Source organism: Lithobates pipiens, unplaced genomic scaffold (genome assembly GCF_037356315.1).
Source record: "Lithobates pipiens isolate NorthernLeopardFrog02 unplaced genomic scaffold, aLitPip1_a1.2 Scaffold_65, whole genome shotgun sequence".
Lineage (NCBI taxonomy): Eukaryota > Metazoa > Chordata > Amphibia > Anura > Ranidae > Lithobates > Lithobates pipiens.
In genome coordinates this window covers 801469-827792 of record NW_027507887.1, presented here as the reverse complement: position 1 = coordinate 827792, position 26324 = coordinate 801469, and the positions used below count along the sequence as shown (strand labels likewise).

The 26324-nt window shown below is 44.2% G+C and overlaps 1 protein-coding gene across 1 annotated transcript in view; it reads left to right on the top strand.

Annotated features, from left to right (window-relative positions):
* Window positions 1-21839, top strand: part of LOC143958926 (14-3-3 protein gamma-A) — a 59788-nt gene extending 37949 nt beyond the window's left edge. The window contains exon 2 of the mRNA XM_077467911.1: window positions 18459-21839. Coding sequence (XP_077324037.1) covers window positions 18459-19115 — 657 coding nt within the window. The 3' untranslated portion in view covers window positions 19116-21839. The remainder of the gene's footprint in view (window positions 1-18458) is intronic.
* The last annotated feature ends 4485 nt before the right edge of the window (window positions 21840-26324 follow it).

The following is a 26324-nucleotide window of genomic DNA, read 5'->3' as shown; positions in this document are numbered from 1 at the left end:
TTTTTGGAACCGATTGGTGCTACTGCTTCACACACTTGAGCCCCTGTATACGTGATTGAAGGTGCATTTTCCTCTGCCCTGCAGGGCTTAGAAGGAAGATTAGCAGCTTTAATCGCATCCTCCATCCAAGGTGATGGGAAGCGTGCGTGATCCACCCCCCCTCCCGCTCCAGACCCCTTACCAAGGCAACAATAGGGACAGGATGAGGCGTTGCCCTCAGATTATTGAGAGGAAAAACAAGCCGATTATTCCTCTGCCGAGGAAACAGCTGATGAATCGGCTTCACAATCTGGGGTACAAACCCTTACAGAAATGGATCGTTCCACCTTCATGCTACCCCTAACGGAGTCAGCTGAAAGTCTGGTTTCTTTGGGTTCTTTGAAACCTTTACAACCTCTGCATGCATTTCCAGTCCATGCGTTACAAGAAAGGCTTATTTATGCTGAATGTGAACATCCAGATAAACATTTTCTCCCTTCAAGGAGATTCTCGGCTCTCTATCCCATGGAGGAAAAATTCAGAGGTGTAAGGTTCCAGCAGTTCATTCTGCCATTTCCAGCGTGAATAAAAGTCTAACTTGTCCAGTAGACAATGCACAAATGCTTAAAGATCCAACAGATAAAAAGCTGGAATTCCTCTTAAAATCCTCTTTTTCCTTAGCAGGGACTGTTGCTCAGCCTGCAGTTGCAGCAGTAGGTATCTGTCAGTCATAAAGGACCAATTCACAGAGGCTCTTAAAGAGCTCCCTGCATAACGGGCCTGTCAATTGAGTTACAAAAATCATTATATTTTGCCATAGATGCTATGAAGGATTCTATTCACCAGGTACTAGTACATATGCGTAGGACCCTTTGGTTAAAGGATTGGTCTGCCAAAGCTTTTTACAGGGAGCTTCTGACTAGTTCCCCTTTCTCTTATATTCACCGACCGACAGTTCCTCTCTGTAACAAAATGGGTTGCCAGCCCTATCACTGGAGATTTTTAGTTCCGCCCTAGGCTACAACCCCACAGCCTGCTCTAGCAGAACTGTTTTTTCTTGCCTAGTGAGGGGATGAGACCTAGGAACCCTGAAGGCCCATAGGTCCATGTTTTTTTGATGCACAAGCTTGGCTTTTTGCGCAAGATGAATGATCCTGTGATCTTCTATCAACAGCCGGCTGGATGACAGGCTGGTTCACTTATTCTTGTAATCTCCCCAGTCCGGCCATTGAGCGCGTGCAGGTCGCAGCTAAGGCTCGGCAGGCCACGACATACCTCAGCTCCAGAGGTCGGTGAGCTTTATGCTCCAGGGCATACATATTACCGGGTTACTGATGTCTGCATCCCAGCATGCCGAGGCCAGTAGTCTTCCCTGTACTGATCAGGAGCTGACTACCGTGGATTGTCTCCCAACTTCAGGACTGTTAAGTACAGCTCTCCCTGCCTGGCAGGGTGGAACAGCTGGGCATTCCCTGGTAGTTCGATTTGGGGTCCCCCCCCCCATGGGGGGCTGTACATGTGCTGAGAGGTGTGCGTGAGTGTCTGGGCTCTCACCTGGGGGTTTTAGCTGTACTGGGTGCCTGAGTACTGAAGCTTAGTCCCGCTGGATGCCTGTGTAGTCATGCCCCTGTGTTGGTGCAGCGCTGTGCCTGCCACATGTTCTCTCTAGTCCCTCATAGGGCTGTTCGGTGGCCATTTTAAGTATGGGCAAGTGTCAGACTGGCTTAAGTTGGCCATTTTCCTGGTGATTCCCTATTGAGCACACCGGCAGCCATTTTCTGGTAGCCCGACCACGTTTTTTGTGCTCTAGCTGCTGCTGCTGTTTGGTCATCACAGGGCGCTGGGAAGGTTATCCTGTGTTCTGAACATGTTTGATCGCCCACCAACAGTTTTCTGCTATCTCTACATCTGGGAGCGCTGGGGATCATCGGGCATTGCGGTAATACAGCACGGAGCGGCCCAGGGTGGTGAGTCCAGTGGGTTAGAGACCCTCAGCCAGTGGCAGCAGGAGGGTGGGACTGTCACTGTCTTGAGTCCCCTTTTGGGTGGCAGACAGGGTAGGGTCAGCATAGCTTCAGAAACTGGTGTTTCTTCCCCTGAAATCCAGCAATTGCAACCAGGTCACCTGCGGATTGCGCGGTCCCTATGGACACCCTTATGGCAGTCCTTAATTCGTTCATTGCCAAGATAGATGCGGTACATGGGAAGAAAGGTGCCCCCTCTGAGGAGAGCTCTGACACAGACTCGGGTCCTGCTGAGGCTGGTGACCCCTGCTCTCTTGTCAGATGATGCTGACCAGGACCGTTCGGACGAGTCCCCGTCCAGGTTCGTGGATGACAAAGCGCTAGTTGGAGCACTGTGTTGGAGCACAGCTGTGCGTGATTCCCTGAAGATTCAGGAGCCAGCGGATCCCTCTGCTGATGTAGCGGTCCCTTTTGGGTCCCACAAGCCACCTAAGGTTTTCCCGTATCTGACTTATTTTGATAAGTTCATTTACAAGGAATGGGGTCGTCCACAACTGATTTTTTATTTATTTTTTTTCTTCGATTCCCCCCAAATACATGGTGGTGCGTTACCCTTTTGAGGATTTGTCTGAAATGCTGGTCTGCTGACCAGGCATCCAAGAAAGCCCTGACGGATCTTCCCTTCCTTGGCGACCGGCTCTTTGGAGCCTCGTTTTGACATTAAAAATGCCACTGGTGGTAAGAGTACTCTACTCTCACAGGCCAGGAAGGCTAAGGAGCTACGCCATAGGGGTCGCCTTCGGGAGTTTGCAGCTCAGTGGTCGTCCCGGTTATTCGGCCAATGGGTCTGCGATCTGATTTCCACAGGCTACAAGATAGTTTCTCTCTTGGCCGCCAAACTGATTCTTCCCCTGCAGCATACCCGTATCCGTGGTTCGCCGGGAGGCCCTGTTGAGGGCGGTAAGGGACTTGCTGAATCAGGGGGTGATTGTACCAGTTTGGAATCGGAATGCTTCCAGGGTTCTACTCAAATCTGTGTTTCCCAAGAAGGAAGGGGCACATCCGATCTTGGACTTGAAAGCCCTCAATCACTTTGTAAAAGTGCAGAGGTTCAGAATGGAATCAGTTTGCTCAGTAGTCGCTGCACTCCATCAAGGGGACTCCCTGGTGTCCTTAGACATCCAGGATGCGTACCTGCACATACCCATATGCCTTCGGCATCAAAAATGTACACGTTTGGCAGTCGGAAGCCCATTACCAATTTCTGGGTCTTCCCTTTGGCCTGGCATCAGCCCTCTGAGTCTTTACCGAAGAACTGGCTCCAGTATTGGCGTTGCTGCGACGACGTGGGATCACGATCGTGGGCTACCTGGACGATCTCCTGAGAGCATCTTCCGCCTCAGAATTAGAGGAGGATGTGGCAATCACCATGCAGACCCTGCAAGAATTTGCGTGGCTGTTGAACCTAAAGTCATCTAATTGTGCCGACCCAGTGTCTGGAGTACCTAGGTTTACTGTTGGACTCCAGGGAACCGAGAGTTGTTTTTCTCCCTTCAGACAAATTGCAGACTCTCTCAAGTCCGCGGTAAAACTGCTGATGCACCGCAAGTGGTCGTCGCTCCGGTTTTGCATGAGAGTACTGGGACTCATGGTATCATCCTTCGAGGCAGGACCTTATGCCCAGTTCCACATCAGAGTACTGCAGAAGGAGATCTTGTTGAATTGGGACAAATCTCAGTTGTCCCTAGATCGACAGATCCAGGTGAGCCAGCCAGTCAGGGACTCTCTGACCTGGTGGTTGAGGTCCCCGGTGATTCAGTCCGGAAAATCGTTCCTTCCTCTGAAATGGACGGTGATCACTACAGACGCCAGTCTATCCGGCTGGGGTGGAGTGATGGGGATTCAGTCGGCTCAGGGCCTCTGGTCGATGAATCCAAGTTGCCGATCAATCTGCTCGAATTGAGAGCGATCAGGCTGTGCCTTCACACATGTTCAATGTGCCTTCAAGGGCATCCGATCGGGATACAGTCAGACAACGCCACGGCTGTAGAGTACTTAAATCACCAAGGGGGAACAAGAAGTTCAGCTGCTGCTCGGGAGGTCGCTCACATACTTCGGTGGGCAGAGCGACACGTACCGGCCCTGTCGGCCATTTACATCCCGGGGGTGGAAAATGGGCAGGCGGACTATCTGAGCCTCCAGATGCTGGACCCAGGAGAATGGGCATTGCATCCGGAGATATTCAGACTGCTTTGCCTGAAGTGGGGCACACCAGATGTGGATCTATTGGCCTCCTGTCTCAATCGGAAGGTGCCAAGATTAATGTCCAGGACAAGAGATCCGTGGGCAGACACGCTGGTGGCTCCATGGGATTGGTACCAGCTGATCTACGCCTTTCCTCCACTGAAACTGTTGCCACGTCTGCTTCGCAGAGTGGAAGCCGAGGGGATTCCAGTAATCCTTGTTTCCCCAGATTGGCCTCAGCGGCCCTGGTACGTGGACCTGGTGCGTCTGGTGGCAGACGCTCCCTGGTGACTGCAGTTGCGAGAAGACCTCCTATCTCGAGGTCCAATCTTTCATCCCGTTTTACCATCGCTGGCTTTAACGACATGGCTATTGAGAGCCAGGTGTTGAGGAACTGGGGGGGTCTGTCGGACTGGGTGATTCCAGTTGAAGGCATGGAAATCTTCTCGGAAGATATACCATCGTACCTGGAAGGCCTACATCTCCATGTGTGAGGAGAAAGGATGGCATCCGCGCTCCTTTTCTATATCAGGATCCTGCTGTTTCTCCAGCAAGGAGTAGACCAGGGATTGGCATTGAGCACCATCAAGGGGCAAATCTCAGCCTTGGCTGTCCTTTTTTTTTTTTTTCTTTTTTTTTTTCTTCAACGACCCCTGGCATCGCACTCCTTAGTGGGTACCTTCGTTCAGGTAGTGCGACGTAGTCCCTCCAGTGTGTCCAGTTATCTTCATGGGATTTGCACCTGGTGGTGTCGGCGCTTCAAAAACCACCGTTTGAAAATATCAGTGAGATTCCCCTGTTGACTCTTTTTGCTGTCTTGCATGTCGTCTTATCTGATCATCCACAGGGATAAGGTGGTGTTGCGTCCGCAATCATCTTTTCTACTGAAGGTAGTCTCGGCTTTTCATATCAGAGGACATTGTATTACCATAGTTGTGTCCTAAGCCGAAACACCCCAAAGAGGTGGCCCTTCACGCTCTCAACGTGGTTAGGGCTCTGAAGGTGTATTTGTCTACCACAGCTCCCTTTCGGAAGTCAGACTGACTGTTTGTTTCGGTGGCTGGTCCAAAGAAGGGTATGGAGGTCGCGTCGGCCACCATTTCCAGGTGGATCAGACAGATTGTAGTACAAGCCTATGCCTTGAAGAGGCAGGTGCCCCCCTTTCTGGTCACGGCCCACTCTACAAGGGTAATCGGAACGTCTTGGGCCTTCCGACACCAAGCGTCGGTCGCTCAGGTGTGTAAGGCGGCAATTTGGTCATCTGTCCATACGTTTACTAAGTTCTACAAGGTAGACGTCAGTGCATCGGCTGATGCCTGTTTTGGCCACAAAGTTTTGCTGGCGGCCGTGTAGTTGCAATTTCATATGCAATCGATATTTTTTCCTGGTTTTTCGGTAAAAACGCAGTACTGTTATGTTAATGCACTGTTGCATTACTTCTGCAAATGGTTGCTGTCTTGGGGATCACCCCTGTTGAGGATACCCGGCTATGTGGTGGTGTTTTTCCACACACGTGTGTGTGTGTGTGTGTGTGTGTGTGTGTGTGTGGTGGGGGTTTTATTTTTTATTTTTTTTGTGGGTTTAGTTTCAATAGTTCCCACTTACCATGGTGGATGAAGTTCTTATGCTGTTTTTCTCACCCCTCGTTTGGCACTGCTTGGGGGTGTCCCATTTTGTTAGAGAGGAGCTGTGTCGGTCTGTGAATATAAGAGAAAATAGGATTTTTGTACTACTGCTTTTTGACGTACTGAGTTCTGCTAGAGCAGGCTGTGGGGTTGTAGCCTAGGGACCGCCCCCTGGGTGGAATTAAACGTTCTGAAGTGTTGTATTACAACTTGCCTAGTTAGTTATCTCCAGTGATAGGGCTGACAACCCATTTTGTTAGAGAGGAGCTGTTGGTCGGTGAATTACAGATTAAAGGATTTTACGGTGAGTACAAAAATCCTATTTTTTCATGGGGAGCGACTATTTGGCAACGATTTAGATAAGTACATCCAGATGATTTCTAGTGGAAAGAGTACTCTTTTGCCAGTCAAAAGAAAGTATAAATGTCCCTCATTTTAAATGGACTTTTTCTCCTGCACCAGGGGCTTCCACCTCTAGCCAGTGGCAATGGCCTCCACCATCAGACTCTAGAGGAAGACCTTGGTCAGACCCAGGACCTGAGGCCGCAAATCTGCAAAGCAGAATACTAAAGCCTCCCGAGTCAGTCACAGATGGGACAGATGGGTAATCTCCACAGTATCTCTGGGATACAAACTAGAAGTGTCGTTTTCTGAGATCAAATGTTCCCAAGGATCCAGGGAAAAGGCAATCCCTGTTTAAAGCATTAGACCGATTATTAGCTTGGGGTAATCCATACAGATTCCCACAAGAGCAAGGTTTGGGGTTCTATTCAAACCTGTTTACGGTACCAAAACCAAATGGGGATGTCCGACCCATTTTAAATCTAAGAGTATAAATCGGTTCCTGAAGATCCGCTCTTTTCGCATTGAGTCAATCAACTCGGTAGTCCATCCTACAAGGAGAAGAACTTATGGCATCCATCGACCTCAATCTGCATGTCCCCATATTTCCTGCTCGCCAGAAATTTCTGCTATTCGAAGTAGAACACTTTCAGTTTGTAGCCTTGCCCTTCGGGCTAGCCACAGCACCACGGGTGTTTACAAAGGTACTGGCCCCGTGTCTAGCCAGGCTGAGGGCACAGGGCATAACAGTCTTGGCGTACCTAGACAATCTACTGTTAATAGACCAGTCAATGGCTCGTTTTTGGAGCAGAGTGTGTACGCATTACAACCAGTTACCTGGAAAGTCTGGGTTGAATATTTAGGCCTAGACACAGCCCAGAAAAGGGGTGCTCTTGCCTCCGGCAAAGATCAGCTCCATACAAGAGCTGGTACGGATGGTCAGGTAAAAAAAAAAATCCCTCAATTTTGCCTTTTGCATGAGGTTGTTAGGAAGAATGGTAGCTTCATTCAAAGCGGTTCCCTATGCCCAGTTCCATTCGAGACTATTGCAAAACAGTATCCTCTTTGCTTGGAACAAAACAATGCAAGCTTTGGACTTGCCAATGCAACTATCCCCAACTGTGTCCCAAAGCCTCAGCTAGTTACTAACCTGGATTCTGCTGAAAGGAAAATCATTCAGACCAAATATCTGGAAAGTGGTACCGACAGATCCTCTCAGGCTGGGGAGCAGTACTAGAGAAGACAACTGTCCAGAGACAGTGGTCGAGATCCGAAAGCACCCTGCCCATCAACATCCTAGTGATTCGGTCAGCGTGTCTGGCTTTGAAAACCTGGACCGACGGTGGGGCACCAAGAGTGTCTCAGCTCAGAGGTTAACCATATTTTAACCTGGGCAGAAAAGAATGTCCCATGCCTATCGGCAGTTTTCATCCCGGGAGTAGAGAATTGACAGGAAGACTACTTAAGTTGCCAGCAGTTAATCGCAGTTAAAAGCAGTTAGCCGGCAGCACCAGCATGGCCCAGAAGGTCATGGTGCGCAGAGATCATAAAGATGGCAGTAGAGGGTCCAGGACCCCTCCCACTTAGGCCAGACCTGCTTTCACAGGGGCCGATATCCATCCTACTTTACGAACGCTAAATTTAACGGCCTGGCTATTGAGACCCACTTTCTGAAGAAACGTGGGCTTTCCGGGTCAGTTATTTCAACTTTGATTAATGCAAGAAAGCCAGCTTCCAGAACTATACATTATAGAAAAAAATAAAGTGCAGCGCTTGTTCAATAAATGATTAAATAATCGCACAAGTGAAACATGCAAAAATGGTGACAATCCGAAACCAAAATAAAGTGTAATTTAAACGAAATCAATATTAACATGTAAATGTGCAATAAAAAAATTATAAAAATGAATTCATATGCAAGTCCATAAATCATAAATAAATGTCCATAGAAATGTATAAAAAAAATTCAACATATGCGATCGCCATTTAAAACCACATACAGATTTTTTTTTTTTATCTGCTAGCAATTTTATTTTTCATTCAGCGCTGTTTTGTATTTTAAACGCTATCTGTACATTGGAGACTCGATGGAGTCCTTTTTACAGCATCTGACTTTATGCAAAGAAGAATTTTTTTGGTGTTAAAACGTATTACACGATTCAGAGCACTTTTTTTTATTTTGCATGAGCCTTCACGCTGGCAAATATTTGGGAAGTTTGCGGTGTGGTGTTCAGCTGGTTTTTGTTTAAGTTTAGCCGAGTGCGGATATTTACCTACCTATATATTAGAGTTTAGAAGGCTTATGTTTCCTGATGTGATTCCCAAGGGTCGGCACCCTCGGTGAGATATCATAGGCAGAATTCTTTCCTTTCTGCAATTGGGCTTAGAGATGACATTGGCCCTGAGTACTATTAAGGGCCAAGTCTCAGCCTTATCAATTTTATTTCAGACTGCTTGCTGCGCTTTTAGTCTGGGGTTTTGTGCAAGGGGTGATGCAGTTAAATCACCTTTTAAAACCTTGGGACTTGAATTTAGTTTTTGTTGACATTACAAAGACAGCCATTTGAACCATTACAGCATATTCCCTTAGTCCTGACTAGGAAGCTGATATTTGTGGTTGCTATATCCTCAGCAAGGAGGGTTTCAGAATTGGCAGCTTTTTTTCTTGTAAAGAGCCATATTTGATTATTCATGAGGATAGAGTGGTGTTGCGCCCTCGTCCAGGTTTATTGCCAAAGGTGGTTTCAGGCTTTCATCTGAAGATATTGTCCTGCCATCATTTTTCCCAAAATCGGGTTCCAGGGAAGAAGTCATTACATTGTCTTGATGTAGTGAGAGCAGTGAAGATCTATTTAAAAAAATAAAATAAAAATGCTCAGATTTGTAAGACTGATGTCTTATTTATTCTGCCAGAAGGTCCTAAAAGGACAGGCAACGTTGAAATCCACTGTCTCCAAGTGGATTTGGATGGTTATTATTCAAACTTATGATTTAAAAAGGGTAAGATTCTCTCCAAGTCAAGGTGCAATCTACCAGAGCATTTGGTGCTTCTTGGGCAGTGCGTCACCAGGCCTCCATGGTTTACATCTGCAAGGCTGCAACTTGGTCTTCAGTACATACATTCACCAAATTTTATCAAATTCATGTAGGCAAGAATGAGGATATTGCCTTCGGGAGCAGTATGCTGCAAGCTGCAGACAGGTACTCTGATGGGCTGTAAGTACTACAGCTCACAACGGACCTGCAACGGACCTTCTCTGTAGCAAAAAGAATGGCAGTGCGTTACCCCTTTTGAGGAGAGCCTTCTTAAAAAAAAAATGGTCGGTTCCTCTGGTCATTCAGTGTCAGCAGTGGTGCTGAGGCGCCTGACTTGGCTAAAATGCTGGTCTGCGGACCAGGCTTTTTTTTTTTTTTTTTTTTTTTTTTTTAAAAAGCCTTGGTGAGCGGCTCTTTGGAGCCTCATTGGATGACATTATTAAGAATGTCACAGGTGGGAAGAGTACTTTGCTCCCACAGGCCAGGAAGACTAAAGAGCCACGCCGCAGGCAAGGGCCTTCATTTTCCGCTCAAGAGGCTTTTTCTTCCATCCGGGACTTCGGCTAAACGCTCCCAGTCTGACAGGATGACCTCTGAGGGACAAAACCGTGTCTGAAACCTCAAGCCTGTGATCAAAAATGCTACCGCATGAAGGTTTAGCCCCGCCCATCTTCGGGAGTTTGCACCCCAGTAGGCCTCTCTGCTATCTGAACAATGGGTCTGCGAACTGATTTCCTCTGTTTACAAGATTGTTCCTCTCTTGGCCACCAAACAGATTCTTCCCCTCCAGCATACCCTTACTCCCGGCTCCCCGGGAGACCCTATTGGGGCCGGTAAGGGACCTGCTAAGCCGCGGGGTGATAGTGCCTGTTCTGGAGTCGGAAAGGTTCCAGAGCTTCTACTCCAATCTGTTTGGACGTACCCCCTTCCTTTTTGGGGACTACAATCTTGGACCCAATTGCTTTGTAAAAGTACAGAGGTTCAGAATGGAATCGGTTCGCTCATTAGTTGCTGCACTCCATTAAGGGGACTCCTGGCGTCTTTGGACATCCAGGATGCATACCTGCACATGCCTATATGCCTTCGGCATCAAAAATGTATACGTTTTGGCAGTCGGAAGCCCATTACCAATTTGTGGCTTTTCCCTTTGGCCTGGCATCAGCACCCCGAGTCTTTACCAAAGTATTGACTCCAATTTTGGTGTTGTTGACAACGCGGGAACGCGATCGTAGGTTACCTAGACTATCTCCTCCGAACATTTTCCGGCTCAGAATTAAAGGAGGATGTGGTGATCGCCATGCAAACCCTGCAGGAATTTGTGTGGCTGTTGAACCTCAGTCTGTGCTCATACCGACTCAGCGCTTGAAGTTCCTAGGATTACTGCTGGACTCCATGGAAGCGAGAGTTTTTCTCCCTTCAGACAAACTGCAGGCTCTCCGAACTGTGGTAAAACTATTCTGCATGCGAGTCCTGGGCCTCATGGTGGCCTCTTTCGAGGCGGTACCGTGCGCCCAGTTTCACACCAGAGTCTTGCAGAAGGAGATATTGACAAAATAAGAAAAATCTTCGTTATCCCTGGATTGACAGATTCGGGTGAGCCATTCAGGGACTCCCTGCTCCGGTGGCTGAGGTCCCCGGCACTTCGGACCGGGAAGTCGTTCCTACCTCTACATTGGACGGTGATCACAACGGATGCCAGCCTGACCAGCTGGGGTGGAGTGCTGGGAGTACAGTCAACCCAGGGCCTCTGGTCGGAGGAGGAATCCAAGTTGCAGATCAATGTGCTCAAACGTCCAGCAATCAGGCAATGCCTCTCCACATGGTCGATGAGACTACAAAGGCATCCGATCAGGATCCAGTCAGACAACTCCATGGCTGTGGCATATGTCAACCATCAAGGAGGAACGATAAGCTTGGCTGCAGCACGGGAGGTCACTTACATCCTTCAGTGGGCAGAGCGACATGTACCGGCCTTGTCGGCCATTTACAGGAGTAGAAAACTGGCAGGTGGACTACTTAAGGTGCCAGATGCTGGACCCAGGAGAATAGGTGTTGCATCCGGAGGTGTTCAGGCTACTGTGCCTGCGGCGGGGCACACCAGATGTGGATCTTCTAGCCTCCCGTCTCAATTGTAAGGTGCTGAGATACGTATCCAGGTCAAGAGATCCCTGGGCAGACGCGCTGGTGGCTCTGTGGGGTCAGTGCCGACTGATCTACGCCTTTCCTCAACTAAAACAATTACCACATCTGCTCCGCAGAGCTAGTACGCCTGGTTGCAGACTCTCCCTGGCAACTGCTGTTACGAGAGGACCTTCTGTGTCAAGGTCCGATTCTCCATCCTGCTTTACCATTGCTGGTTTTAATGGCATGGCTGTTGAGAGCCAGGTGCTAAGGAACCGGGGCCTGTCGGACTCTGTGATTTCAACTATGTTGAGCATGAAAATCTTCTCGGAAGATATACCCTCGTCCCTGGAAGGCCTACATCTTCATGTGTGAGAAAGGGTGGCGTCCCCGCCCCCAAAGACCCCTGGCATTTCATTCGCTAGTGAGCACTTTTATTCAAGGGGGTCCGGCGTGTAGTTCCTCCAGTACGTCCACCTTTACCCCCGTGGGATCTGAACCTGGTGTTATCGGTGCTTCAGAAACCACCGTTTGAGAACATCAGGGAAATTCCCTTGTTGACTCTTTCTCAAAGTGGTCTTCCTAGTGGCAATTGCATCAGCCAGGAGTATTTCGGAACTGGCGGCCTTGTCTTGCAAGTCGCCCTATCTGGTTATCCATAAGGTTAAGGTGGTTGTGCGTCCGCAACCTTCTTTTCTGCCGAAGGTGGTTTTGGCATTTCACATCAATGAAGACATTGTTACCATCTGTGTCCTAAACCGACACATCCTAAGGAGGTGGCCCTTCATTCCCTGGACGTGGTCCGTGCTCTAGCCAGTCACATTTGACTTTATTTGAAAGGGGCTCCTTTATAATCTGGTCCTTCTGTCTGCTAGTGACCACCTTCAGACTGCTAAAACGAAAACGCTGGACCCTCTGCTGATCCACCATATATAAAATGTCCTCTGAAAGTAGAATAGTTCAGATGGATTTTGATCTGTGTGCATTACATTAACCCCTGAAATTGTATTTTCTTCTTATTGTGCAGATTTACCCAATGGGTAGCATTGCTTGTAAGTTTTATCTCCACATTGTGGAACCTTATTATGGGGTACTTGGACGACCACTTGTAGAGGGAGCAGTTGGCACAGGTTGTGTGTTTTTGAACAGGGACCTGACTCTTTGCAGCGGTACATGTGGGTCTTAAATCTTCAGAAGTTGCTGCTGGAAATTGCTTACTATTTGAAATATCTAAATCATGTCCTGGACATTGCTCAGGTCAATGTACTTTTAGAGCAGAAACAAGCTTATCGAATGCCAAAAGCATAAATGGAATATGTTTCATCTTACTAATCAGATGTTATGGTTGCATTATTTTCCGGTTTTGAGATTTTTGTTTTCCTCTCACCTCCAGGATTTGACCATTGACACACTTCTGGTTTTAGGATATATCCTCTTTCTATGGAAGCTCAGACAGTAGCACTGTCTAGATGGACTGTAGATATAGAGAGACTTTATATAAGTGACTAGCAAAGTGCCGTTTAAGGATAAAGCCTATTTATAACATTTTGTTTACAAGTTAAAATCAGTAAAGTGTGTGTGTATGTATGTATATGTGTGTGTGTATATATATATATATATATATATATATATATATATATATATATATATATATATATATATATATATATATATATATATATATATATATATATTTATTTATTTATTTATTTATTTATTTTCTCATCAGAGACCCTAGAGAATAAAATGGAGATCATTGCAATTAGGGCTGCAACTAACGATTAATTTCATAATCGATCAGTTGGCTGATTATTTTCGATGAATCGGTTAATGACCTTAAAAAAAAAAAGTGGGTCAAATTGACGTTCATTTTCAACCAGTGACGGGAAAATTTTGAAATAGAAAACTTCTTAGTCAAAGGAAATTTCAGACAGTGTATGTGGTTTTTCGTTCAGATATTAAATTCATTTTAAAAACTAGTGAAAATTTCACACAAAATTCTTTCATTCAGCGAATGTACAAAGATTTTTTTGTCTGAATATTCTCATCCAAAAATTGATCTGTGTGACCAGCATAAGGCTCGATACACCCCTATGCAGTTTGCTTTTGATCTGTTTCTGCAGTGCCTTTTGCTGTGCGTTTTGATTTTTGCGCACGTGATTTTACTGCAATTTGCATTTTTTCATTTTTTTTGGGCAGATTAAAACACAAATTGCTGCAAAAACGCATTAATTCTTTTCTGCAGCTTCTCCAATGAAGTATATTGAACCAATAAAGCACCATTTTGTGTTAAAAGCCCCCGACCCTTTCAGATGTGAACGTGTCCCATAGGAAACCATGTAAATGAACTGTAGTGCATTTCTGCAAAAAACACATAGATGTGAACCAGATCTAACACGTTTAGTAACATATTGGGGTTAAAAAAAGTAGAAAAAGCAGATAATCACTACTGAAAGTAATATTTACAGTAGCGATTATTTGCTCTTTGTACTATAAAGGGCTCATTTTAGTTTTTGTTACTAGCCGATCGATTATGAAAATCGTAATCTATTAATTTCATAATCGATTAGTTGTTTCAGCCCTAGTTGCAATACTTTGTCACGCCGTATTTGCACATCAGTGTTTACTTTTTATTTGAAAAGATGTACTTTTTTCCCCCCCCCCCCCAAAAAAAAAGTTAGCCTGATTTTTATAATGTAAAGCTATTACGAGTAAATTGATACCCAACATGTCACACTTTAAAATTGCGCACACTCGTGAAATGGCAACTAACTACGGTTAGGGCTGCACCGAAATTTCAGCCGCTGAAACATATCACCCAAAAATTTGTCTTTTCGGCATATTGCCAAAAGGAAAATCTTGCCAATAATGGGGGTGGGGCCTGGGCTGCCCATTACGGGGCCATTTTCCTGGCTAGTCTCCCTCCCCACATCAGAGCACCGATCTCCGTGTGTCACGGAGCTGTGAATTGAATTGCCCAGGCGGCTGCAGTAACAACGTCCCACCTCCTGTGACAGGCGGCACACTGATCCAATGGCGGGACATTGAATCAGCATGTGATTTACAGGAGGTGGCACATTTTTACTGCAGCCACACCACTCTGTGACACACGGAGGTCGGTGCTCTGATCTGGGCACGGGTGAGGCTGCATTCAGACACTGGTAAGCTGCATGAGGGGAAAAGCTCTTGACCAGGGCAAGCTTTAATGCAGAGTTTTGTCCACAGCTAATCCACAGGTTTTATGTGCTACTGCATCTTGAAGAGTCATGAATGTAGCCATGCTATATAAAACCAGGTCACAGGCCAAAGGCTGTACTCCCTTTTATTGGCCATATAAAAACAATAATCTTGATTTTGACCCACCTAGGTTTTTATCACCATGTGATAGAATGGGGAAGGGTTAAGTTGTTGGTAGTAGAGGTAACGATACGATCATTTCCAATAGATGTCTGTTGGAACGGAACAGGGCTGCTTGGGACAAGTTCACACCAAATGCAGTTCCGTGTGCCTTTTTTTTTTTTTTTTTTTTTTCTTGCACAAAATGCATGCAGAGTGTTTTCCATGTATTCCAGTGGCTCTAGTTCACACCATGCAGTCAAGTTTCTGCACCGGAAACTGACTTCATGGTGTGAACTAGAGCCATTGGAATACATGGAAAACACTGCGTGCATTTTTTTTTTTTTTTTTTCAGGCAGGCTGCATCTGAGGGGAACTGGTGAGGCTGCATTGATCTTGTGTACCATGTCTGCAGTCTGACCATCTCATGTACCATGTCTGCAGTCTCCAGGTGGCCGCCGCTCCGGAGCTAGGCTGAATGCTCCACAGATCGTGTGGCGACCTGTTCGTATCACGGATTGGTGACGATCCGTTGCACCCCTAATGTCTGCATTCTGACCATCTCCATTTTTTAAAAACTGTAATTTTCAGTTTTCAACCTAGTGTATTTTTAAATTTCGGTATCTAGTTCGGCACCAAAAAGCCCATTCGGTGCACCCCTAACAACGGTACTTAGAAAATCTCCATAGGTGATGTTTTAAAAATTTCTACAGGTTAACAGTTTAGCGTTACAGAGGAGGTCTTGTGCTAGAATTCTCGCTCTGATGGTCAGTGATACCTCACATGTGGTTTGAACACTGTTTACTGCTTCTGCATGTGACCTTTAAAAAAACGGGAGCTTTAAAAAAAAAAATCTCTTTCCGTATATACTCGAGTATAGGTCGATCCGAATATAAGCCAAGGCCCCTAATTTACCACAAAAAAATGGGAAAACTTATTGACTCGTGTATAAGCCGAGGGTGAGACATGCAGCAGCTACTGTTACATTCCTGTGTCCCGTCCATGCCTGTGTCCCGTCCATGCCTGTGTCCCGTCCATGCCTGTGTCCCGTCCATGCCTGTGTCCCGTCCATGCCTGTGTCCCGTCCATGCCTGTGTCCCGTCCATGCCTGTGTCCCGTCCATGCCTGTGTCCCGTCCATGCCTGTGTCCCGTCCATGCCTGTGTCCCGTCCATGCCTGTGTCCCGTCCATGCCTGTGTCCCGTCCATGCCTGTGTCCATCGCAGCCTACCTGTCTCTTTGCCTTCTGCAGCCTCTGTGTGCCATGCCGCGCCGCACCTCTCCTCCTCGTCTGACAGACGGCGGCCATTCCACTGTTCAAAAGCCGCGCCTCTCTGACTGTGATAGGCGGAACACTCAATTTCCCAGCAGTCAGTGTTCCGCCTATCACGGACATCCTCTCATCCTCGTCCGTAGTATGAGAATGAGCGGATGTCCGTGATAGGCGGAACACTGACTGCTGGGAAATTGAGTGTTCCGCCTATCAGACAGGGAGGTGCGGCTTTTGAATAGTGGAATGGTCGCCGATCTGCGTGACTCGAGTATAAGCCGAGGGGGGCATTTTCAGCCTAAAAAAAGGGGCTGAAAATCTAGGCTTATACTCGAGTATATACGGTATTTTACTTTTTATTTTTACTGTCCCTTTAAAAAAAAAAAAAAAACATTTTGGATCACTTGTATTGCTATTACAAGGAATTTAAGCATCCCCTGTAATAGAAATAAGCAGGACAGGTCCTCTTTATTGCAAGATCTGGGGTCAATTGGATCTCATTTACACGTAAAGCTTAATGTACACAGGATGGTTTAAAACCTCTCCTGAATGATTTCATTTGATAGTTCGTTTTAGAAGATTTCAAAAAAAAAAAAAAATCAAATTGTCAAAAATGAAAAGTGCCTGTAAAAGAAATGCAGCTTAATGCGAGTTACTGCTTTTACAAGCTGTTGCAGGCATTTGTTTCAAATGCCTCTAAACGTCTGTCCTGAACGTCCTTTTTTTATTTTTTTTTTCCTCTTTACTCAACTGCTTATAAACAACCCTGTGTACATGTACTGATGAGATCAGAGGAGAGTCCAAGGGCAGCTGAAAATACCCAACTGCTCCTAAATGGCTGTTTTACCAGCAGCAGTATACGTGAAGCTTAAAGAGGAAGTTAAACCCTGATGAGTTTATTTCCTCTTTCATTCCCTGCAAAGGCAAAGCATAATGGACTACTATGCATCGCATTGTAATCCATTATGTGTCACTTACCTGACACCGGAGCCAGCGAAGTCATCGGTGTCCCCTGTAGTCCGACGCATCCATCTTCTCGTGGGTCTCGCTGCTCCGCCGCTGTCATTCGGCAAAGCCACGATGACGTCACTCACGCGCATGCGCACGGTGCCACGCTCTGTGTGCCGCTGTCTACGCTGCCTGTCTTTTTTGGCAAATATCTCCTAAACCGTGTAGGTTTAGGAGATATTTCTTGGACCTACAGGTAAGCCTTAATCTAGGCTTACCTGTAGGTCAAAATGTGTTTGTAATGATTTACAACCACTTTAAAAAGCTAAAAAAAAAGTAATTTTACACACACAAAGGGCCCATTAAGGGCGGATGTGACATTTTGATGTTGCTCCAGTCCTCCAAGGGCATAGGGTTAAATGGGGGGCCATCTTACCCACCCGTCCATCACATTGTATCGTTTTCGCTCCGGTAAGTGGGGAAAACTACCGGGGTGGTGGCGCACCTCTCCCACCACCCATAAGTCATCCCATGACGAATCTGACACCGTATTGGAGCTGCTCGATTATGGCTAAAAAAAAATCACAATTTTTCTTAGAATAAAGATGATACTCGCGGCTTAACATCTTTACTGTTTGTGGTTTTTGTTTGTTTTTTTTGTTTAACCGCTTAAGCCCCGGACCATTTGGCTGACCAAAGACCAGACCACTTTTTGTAATTCAGCACTGCATTGCTTTAACAGACAATCTCACCGTCATGCGACGTGGCTCCCAAACAAAATTGACTTTTTTTTTTTTCCCCCACAAATGTCTTTCTTTTGGTGGTATTTCATCACCTCTGCGGTTTTTATTTTTTGTGTTTTATAAACAAAAAAGTATTAATTTTGAGAAACTTTTTTTTATTTTTATTTTTTTTGCTGTAATAAATATCCCCAAAAAGATATAAACTTCTTTTTTTTTTTTTTTACCCTCAGTTTAGGCCAATACGTATTCTATATATTTTGGGTAAAAAAAATTGCATATATTGGTTTGCACAAAAGTTAGTCTACAAAATAGGGGTAGTTTTTATGGCATTTTTATTTATTGTAATGGCGGCAATCAGCAGTTTTTATCGTGACTGCGACATTACGGTGGACACGTTGGACAATTTTGACAGTTTTGGGACCAATCTAACCCCAAGTGACACTTTATGGGGACCAGAGACATTATTGCAGTGATCAATGCTAAAAAAAATACACTGAATGTATAAATGTCACTGGCAGGGAGGAGGTTAACACTAGGGGACGACCAAAGGGTTAGCCCCGTTCCTTGGGTGTGTTCTAGCTGTGGGAAGGCTGAGCTTACTGGGTCAACACAAAGATCGTTGTTCCTGATCACTAGGAACAGCAGTTCTCCATGTTTTCCCCTGTCAGAACGGGGATCCGTCTTGTTTTACATAGGCAGATTCTCTCCCTTTCCCTCTGTCCAAGGCACAGAAAACATTTGGCCTAGCTTCCCACTTTCAATAATTTAAGGCATTTGAACGCAATATTTTTAAGTTTTTTCAGAATGTCAGTTTACTTTTTGATATTCATTCATATTTTATATATTACCAGGTGACGGAGTTGAACGACCCTCTTTCAAATGAGGAAAGGAACCTGTTGTCGGTTGCATACAAGAATGTTGTTGGAGCCCGTCGCTCCTCATGGAGAGTGATAAGCAGTATTGAGCAGAAGACCTCTGCTGATGGCAATGAAAAGAAAATAGAAATGGTTCGTGCCTACCGTGAAAAAATTGAAAAAGAATTAGAAGCAGTATGTCAAGATGTGTTGAGCCTCTTAGATAATTTCCTCATCAAAAATTGTAGTGAAACACAGTATGAAAGCAAAGTGTTTTACTTGAAAATGAAAGGCGATTATTACCGATACTTGGCAGAAGTTGCCACTGGAGAAAAGAGAGCAGCAGTGGTTGAATCTTCAGAGAAGGCTTACAGTGAGGCTCACGAGATTAGCAAGGAACACATGCAACCTACTCATCCTATACGGCTGGGCTTGGCACTCAACTATTCTGTGTTCTACTATGAGATCCAGAATGCCCCTGAACAGGCTTGCCATCTAGCTAAGACCGCCTTTGACGATGCTATTGCAGAGCTGGATACGCTGAATGAGGACTCCTACAAGGACTCTACACTTATCATGCAACTCCTACGTGACAACCTAACACTCTGGACAAGTGATCAGCAAGATGATGATGGTGGAGAAGGGAATAATTAAAACCACCTGATAGACTGGCAGCCGCACGCTGATGCTACTACCGCAGTCTTTATTTTTTTTCCCACAAGTGGGGGGTTGAGGGTGGGGGAGGGCAAGGAAGGGACAACCTCTCCAGGGAAGACCCTACCACCTGTCTTTGATTGCCTCTTCGACATTTTGCCAAAACACCACGAGTGGAAAGTTAGACTGGCTGTGCTAGTATGGAATGGCAGCCTAACACTGGCACATGGACTGTTCTGTAGTTAATAAAAGTGGAGCTGTTTTTATTTTAAGTTATCGCTAGACATATTTAGAAAGAGATTTAAGAATAGGAATAACTTGAATGGAATGCCTTTTTAATAGTTTTGTGGTTCCAGTAAGTTATTTTATATTTATATTTTTAGCTGTATGCATGTCTTGCCCTTCATGCTTTATTCATATTTATTTAGTGTGTTGTGTACTTTGTACACTGCAACTATTAACCTAATTTACACAGAATTCTACAGCAACAATTTTAAATAAAACCCCTACTAACTTATTCTTTACTCTGCCAGCAATAGAATAACTTAACAGCACTTCAATTGGCCATCAGTGATTTTGCGTCTTTCAAAAAAAAAAAAAAAATCCAATTTAAACTGTTGATGACTTTGGGTATAGATCTGGTAGCTTGTGGGTTCAAAATTAAGTTCAGATGGACTTTAAATCTCTTTATCTAGCGTAACGCATACCATTTTAGATGTTCTTGCAGTCCTAAAACAGTATAGTTTTCATAGTGGTGGTTGTTTTTTGTTTTTTCCCTGCTAATTTATTCTTGCTCAACCATAGCTTGGTTGATAGCTGGCCCTTTCGACCTTTAAAGAATCCCAAATTGCATCAAGAGTATTAAAAAAAAAAAAAAAAAAAAAAAAATCTGTACTGAGTTGTTTTAGGAATGAGTGCCTCAGGTAATATTTGGTCCTGCAATTATTGTGGGGCACAAAAAATGTAACTGAAAACAAATGACCCCTATAAGCTCCATTCTCCACTTCGAAACACTCGTTTGTACAAAAAGTATGCAGTGTACTTTTTTTGTTGGAGTATTCTAGAGCATTTAACTGTAGCATTTTAAACACAATCGTGTTTTTTAGTTTCCTTGGCTATAAAATACCAGGAAAATTGACGGAATCAAATGGAATTGAGTATTACATATAAATGGAATAAAAATTTAACTTTTTTCTGTATAAAAAAAATTCTTTTATTCCCAATTTCCCACTAATCCTTTGAGAAGGAATCCCCAACCATAGATTAATTGTTTTAATTTTGTTAGGATTTCATTACATCTGCTACTGTATGTGGAAGGGTAGTTAATCTAGCATTTTACCATGCATTGTGTCTTTTGGCATGCATTAAAAGGATAACTCCTGTTAGAAACCTGCTTTGTGTAATTTTCTGGTTTGATACATGCAACCAAAGTTCTAAACGTTCTAGTTTAGAAGTATTTAAAAGGAAACTGTATAGGAAGATTTTTGTTTCTTTTTCTTTTTTTTTTTTTTTTTTTATTGCATATATATCATTTTTAAGCCATAGGTAACTACAGGACATGTGACAAAATTTTAGCTGATGCAACTTTCATTCAGACTTAATGAGTTATGCTTACTATAGCAGTGATAGAGTAGTGCAATTGAAGCCAATATTTGAACCAGATGCCTAAATGAGTCTAATACCTCCCTAGTATGGATTGGCTAATCAATTGCTAATTTACAGTTTTTTTTCCTTTTCTGTCCCCTAATGTCTATCCAGTGATCAGTGTTAAATTTACTTGTCCCATGTGGAAGTAATTTACTGGAATTACATGAACTATTTTACTTTTCTTGGCTGCTATAAAACCTTAAAGATCTTAAGAGGGCTCCAATGCGAAGGATGATGAGTAGGTTCTAAGCAGCATTTTTTTTTTTTTTTTTTTTGCACTTGCCTATTTAACAGTTTTTCCAATGAAATGACTACCGCTGCATTAATCTCAATACAATATTGTGCATGCTAGTGTTGTATTTCTATAACGTAGCTTGAAATTAAATTATACAGTAGATGTTATGTATTCCTATGGCAAGCCAACTACTCTTCAATTTCATTGCCTTTATTTTTAAGAAGCAACGAAAATAATTTTCTCCATTGGAAAGCGAGAGTTAAAGGTAGACTACGTTCTACAAAACTGTAATCACTTATTGGTCTGTAATGGATGTTGCTATTGTGACATGCAGATATCTAATTTTTGGTCTTAAAAAGAGAAAAAAAAAAAAAAATACTACAAAAAAGAATAAAAAAAAATTAAAATGTATTAAAAAAAATAAAAAATTGGGTAGATGGGACACGGGCGGGATCCTAAACACCAGTTTTAGCCTAACCTCAATGTCTGGTGTTAGTCATGGTGAAATTCTAATTATTAATGTGTAGGACAATTGCTGTTTTTGAATAAGCCTATGTTTGTGCTTCTGTCATTGTAATGCAGTGAATTATTTAAGGTCAGATCAGTGGATTATCATTTTTGTTTCATTTTTATTTTAAACAAACTCCGTGTTTCAGTACAGATTTATTTTTTTTTCCTTTTTTTATTTTTTCTTTCTTTTTTTTTTTTTTTTCTTTCGGCACACGGACCATTTCTAGCAGTTTTCCTCAGTGATGGAATATCATGAATGTGATTCATTATGTAACTGTCGCACATTGAGCAAATAAACTTACAGATCTGATGTGGGTGCTGCTTCAAAGTAATGTCTGTTGTTTTTCTTCAGTGTCCATCATGCAGTCTTCCTTTCAGACTTTCCTTTTTTGCACCCTCGTGCATTCCTCCCCAAATCTTTTATGCGCCTGTGCAGTAGCTTTTTGTAGGGTTCTATGGGAAACTATTTAAATTACCACACAATATTGTCAGTGCACAGATCCGCAGTGACATGTAAAGCAATCCAGGAGTCTAGGGTAAATGCTTCTGGGGAGGTGGCTAGGTAAACACAGTTGTACTTTGAGAGTGCAGCTATTCTTTTAGAACCAATTCATATTGTGTGGTGACTAGGGGTGCAACGGATCGTCACTGATCCGAGCGGCTAAACCTATTTGGAGCGGCCTTCGGCCTAGCTCCAGAATGGTCGTGTGTTTTTTTTTTTTATTTTTTTATTTTTTTTTAAGCTGTAAAAACACAATCCCAGGACCGGTGCGTTCTGAGGCTCCAGTGTTAGAGCTGTAAAAACGCCAGACGCCAGCAAAAGGTGTTGAAAGCAAATAAGGCATAATGCTGTGTAAGGTTGGATTCACACCTATGCATTTTGCAGATTTGCACTACAGAACGTGTTCCATAGGAAACCATGTAGTGCAAAATGCAAAAAGCATAAAAATACATTGGTGTGAATCCAGCCTTAAAGCGGAGGTCCACCCTAAAGTGGACCTTCCGCTCATTGAAATCCTCCCCCCTCCGGCGCCACAATTGGCACCTTTCAGGGGGGAGGGGGTGCAGGTACCTGTACAGTACAGGTATCTGCACCCACTTCCAGGATAGCTCTCTGCGGAAAGGGATGTAGATTACGCCCCTTTCCGAAAGTCCCCCGCTGCCTGCTGGGAAACACACAGATCCCAGAGGCAGCGGGTCCATCCTTATTGCACAGCGCGACTCACGCATGCGCAGTAGGGAACCGGGAAATGAACCCGAAAGGCTCCACTTCCTGATTCCCATATCCAAGATGGCGGCGGCAACAGCACCCGAGAGACGATCGAGAGATCGGCTTCGGGTGCCGACATCGCGGGCGCGCTGGACAGGTAAGTGTCACTATTTTAAAAGTCAGCAGCTGCAGTATTTGTAGCTGCTGGCTTTTAAAAAAAAAAAAAAAAACGCGGACTCCCGATTTTAAGCCTGGTCCGGCGTTTGTCTATATTCAAAATCAATGGTTCCCTATGGGAGGTCGTACCAGAAGTCAGATCAAGATGATCTGACTTGCTGTGCGACTTGTGTGCTGAGAATCTTGAAGGGGAACCGTGCGAAAATGTTAAAAAAAAATAAGCATGAGCCCCCATCCCCCCCCCCCCCCCCCCCCGAAAGACGATACCAGACCCCTCTGTCTGGTATGAATCTTAAGGGGGAACCACCACATTGAAAAAAAATGGTGTGGGGTCCCCCCAAGAGCCATACCAGACCCTTATCTGAGCACGGTAGGTCAGGAAAGGGGGGTGAGCACCTCTCCTGGACCATACCAAGCCACATGCCCTCAACATGAAGGTTTTGAGGCCAGGGGCCCTGTGCCCCCCCCCCCCACTCCAAAGCACCTTGTCCCCATTTTGATGAGGACAAGGGCCTCTTCCTGACATCCCTTGCCCGGTGCTTGTTGAGCTCTGCGGAGCAGGGGGCTTATCGGAATCTAGGAGCCCCCTTTAAGGGGACCCCAGATCCCGGCCCCTCCACCCTATGTGAATAAGTATGGGGTACATCGTTCCCCCTACCCATTCACCTGGGGGAAAAGTGCCAAAAAAAGCACTACAGAGGTTTTTAAAGTAATTTTATTGGGCAATTCTGGGGGTCTCTTCCGACTTCTCCAGCCTCTTCTGCCGGGCTCCTCCAGGGTGTCTTCTACCAGCTCTTTTACTAGCGTTGGCCCTGTCTTCATCATCGTTGTCATTCTGGTCTCTCTTCCGATGTTGACATGTATGGTCCAGGGGGTGTGGTGCTCGCCCCCCCTTTCCTGACCTACTGGGTTGCATGCTCGGATAAGGATTTGGTATGGAACTTGGGGGAGGGGGCCCCATGTCTTTTTTTTTTTTTTTTTTTTTTTTTTTTTTTTTGTGTGGGGCGGTTCCCCTTAACATCCAGACCAAAGGGTCTGGTATAGTCTTGGGGGGGGGGGGGGGGGAAACCTCGCACGCTTTATTTTTTTATTTTTTTTTTTTTTGAAGGTTCCCCCTTCAAGATTCTCAGCACACAAGTCGGATCACCTTGATCCAACTTCTGATGTGACTTCTATTCAAATCTTGATTTTGGAATAGAGGAATGGGCTGAAAGCTAGCAACGTGCAGTGAATTCAATGGCAAACGCAGAAAAAAAAAATCGTGTTAACGTTAGCGTTACAGCCTATCCATCGGCACATTTTTATAGCACTGGTCACCCAAAAGTGTCACGTAAGTTCAGATTTGTCTGTCACAGTCCTGCTAAAAATCTGAGCTTGCGCCATTACTAGTAAAATTGTCCCTAAATCTGTCCCGTAGTTTGTAGACGCTTTTAACTGTTGTGCAAACCAATCTATGCTTATTGGGATTTTTTTTTTTACAAAAAATATGTAGCAGAATAGGCTGGCCTAAAGTGGTGGTTTCACTTTTTTTTTTTTTTTTTTTTTAAATTGTTGGGTTTTTTGTTTATAGTGCAAAAAATAAAAGCCGCAGAGGTGATCAAATATCACCAAACGAAAGCTCTATTTATGGGAGAAAACGTAATCTAATTTTATTTGGTTACATCGTTGCCTGTGTAATTGTCAGTTAAAGCGACACAATGCCGTATTGCAAAAAAATGGCCTGGTCAGGAAGTAGGCAACACCTTCCAGGGCTAAAGTGGTAAACCACCTTCCACACAAACTATTGTAAATTGACGTGCGCCCAGGAGCACTATTATCTTGGGTGGACATCATATGATGTCCTCTAGGCGCTGTGCAGTGGCGTGATCTGTCCCCCACTGTGTCCATCGGACACAGCAGAAGACAGATTGTGTACTATTGACATGTGATCATTGTGATTCGTTACAGCGATCACTTGATACCAGGGCCAGCCCAGTACAACAATGGCTTTCATTCATAACCGTTTGTGTTCTATTGTCATCTCTGATCACCAATAATGAATTATGATCACCTCCCCAGAGCAGTACAATGTTACTATGCGGACAATGTACTGCTCTGGTGATAGTATATGTAAAAGAGGGGAAAAAAAACAAACATTCAATCTCAATTTCTTAAACAATTTGTGACAAAATTACAACTTAAAAAAAAAAGTGACATGCCTCTTGACAAATATCTTGGACTATTCCAAAAAGTGCTAATTTGGGGGATATATGTACTATCCTGACATTTAAGGGTTTCACAAAATTATAAGCTGGATTGGTCAATTAGTTTTCCCGTGCTATATACCATAGTTTGTAAACATTCTAGCTTTCACACAGACTATATATAATACACTAATTTGGGTTACTTTTACCAAAGAAATGTACATTTTTTTTTTTTTTGCAAAAATGTTATAACCAAAACAAGGAAAACCTTTTTTTCATAATTTTTCTGGGGGAGTTTCCATGTATACCGTGCCTTGCAAAAGTATTCAATCTTGAGCAAAACCTTTACCGCTCTGTGTGATTTGAGGCTAGGCAAAGGTTCAACTTCCAGCAGGACAATGAACCCAAATACACTTCTAAAGCAACACTTGAGTGGTTTAAGGGGAAACATGTAAATGTGTTGGAATGGCCTAGTCAAAGCCCAGACTTCAATCCAATAGAAAATCTGTGGTCATACTTAAAGATTGCTGTTCGCAAGCGCAAACCATCCAATTTGAAGGAGCTGGAGCAGTTTTACAAGGAGGAATGGCCAAAAATCCCAGTGGTAATATGTGGCTACCGCCTAGAGACTTATCCAAACTGAGCCTGGAGTTGTGATGGTTGCAAAAGGTGGCTCTACAAAGTATTGACTGGGGGGGGTGAATAGTTATGCACATTGACTTTTTAGGTTTTGTCCTATTTTGTTGTTTGCTTCACAATAAAAAAAAAATCTTCAAAGTTGTGGAAATGTTCTGTAAATCAAATGATGCAAATCCTCAAACCCATGTAGATTCCAGGCTGTGAGGCAACAAAACATGAAAAATGCCAAAGGGGGTTAATACTTTTGCAAGGCACTGTGTAGCAAAAAATTTAAATGCCACCAAAGGAAAGCTCCATCTGTCTAAGGGGGAGATTATATATATATATATATTCTTTATTTTCGCCAATTGCTGGAGGACACAGGATTAGTCTCCAACATTTAGGGCATCTAAAATTCCCAAAAATCAGGTGTAGATAAGGACCCCAAAAAGGGGGCAGCAAACATACACTAGCAACCCCTAAAGTAGCAGTGTGAAGAAATTATCCTGCAGGACCATGTGTCCAAAGCTAGTATCTGTGATTGTGAGCATATCTCTATTTCCATACTTTACTAAAGTTCATTAAATTTGGTAAAGGTGCGGATCAAGTACCAAGTAGCAGTTTTGCCA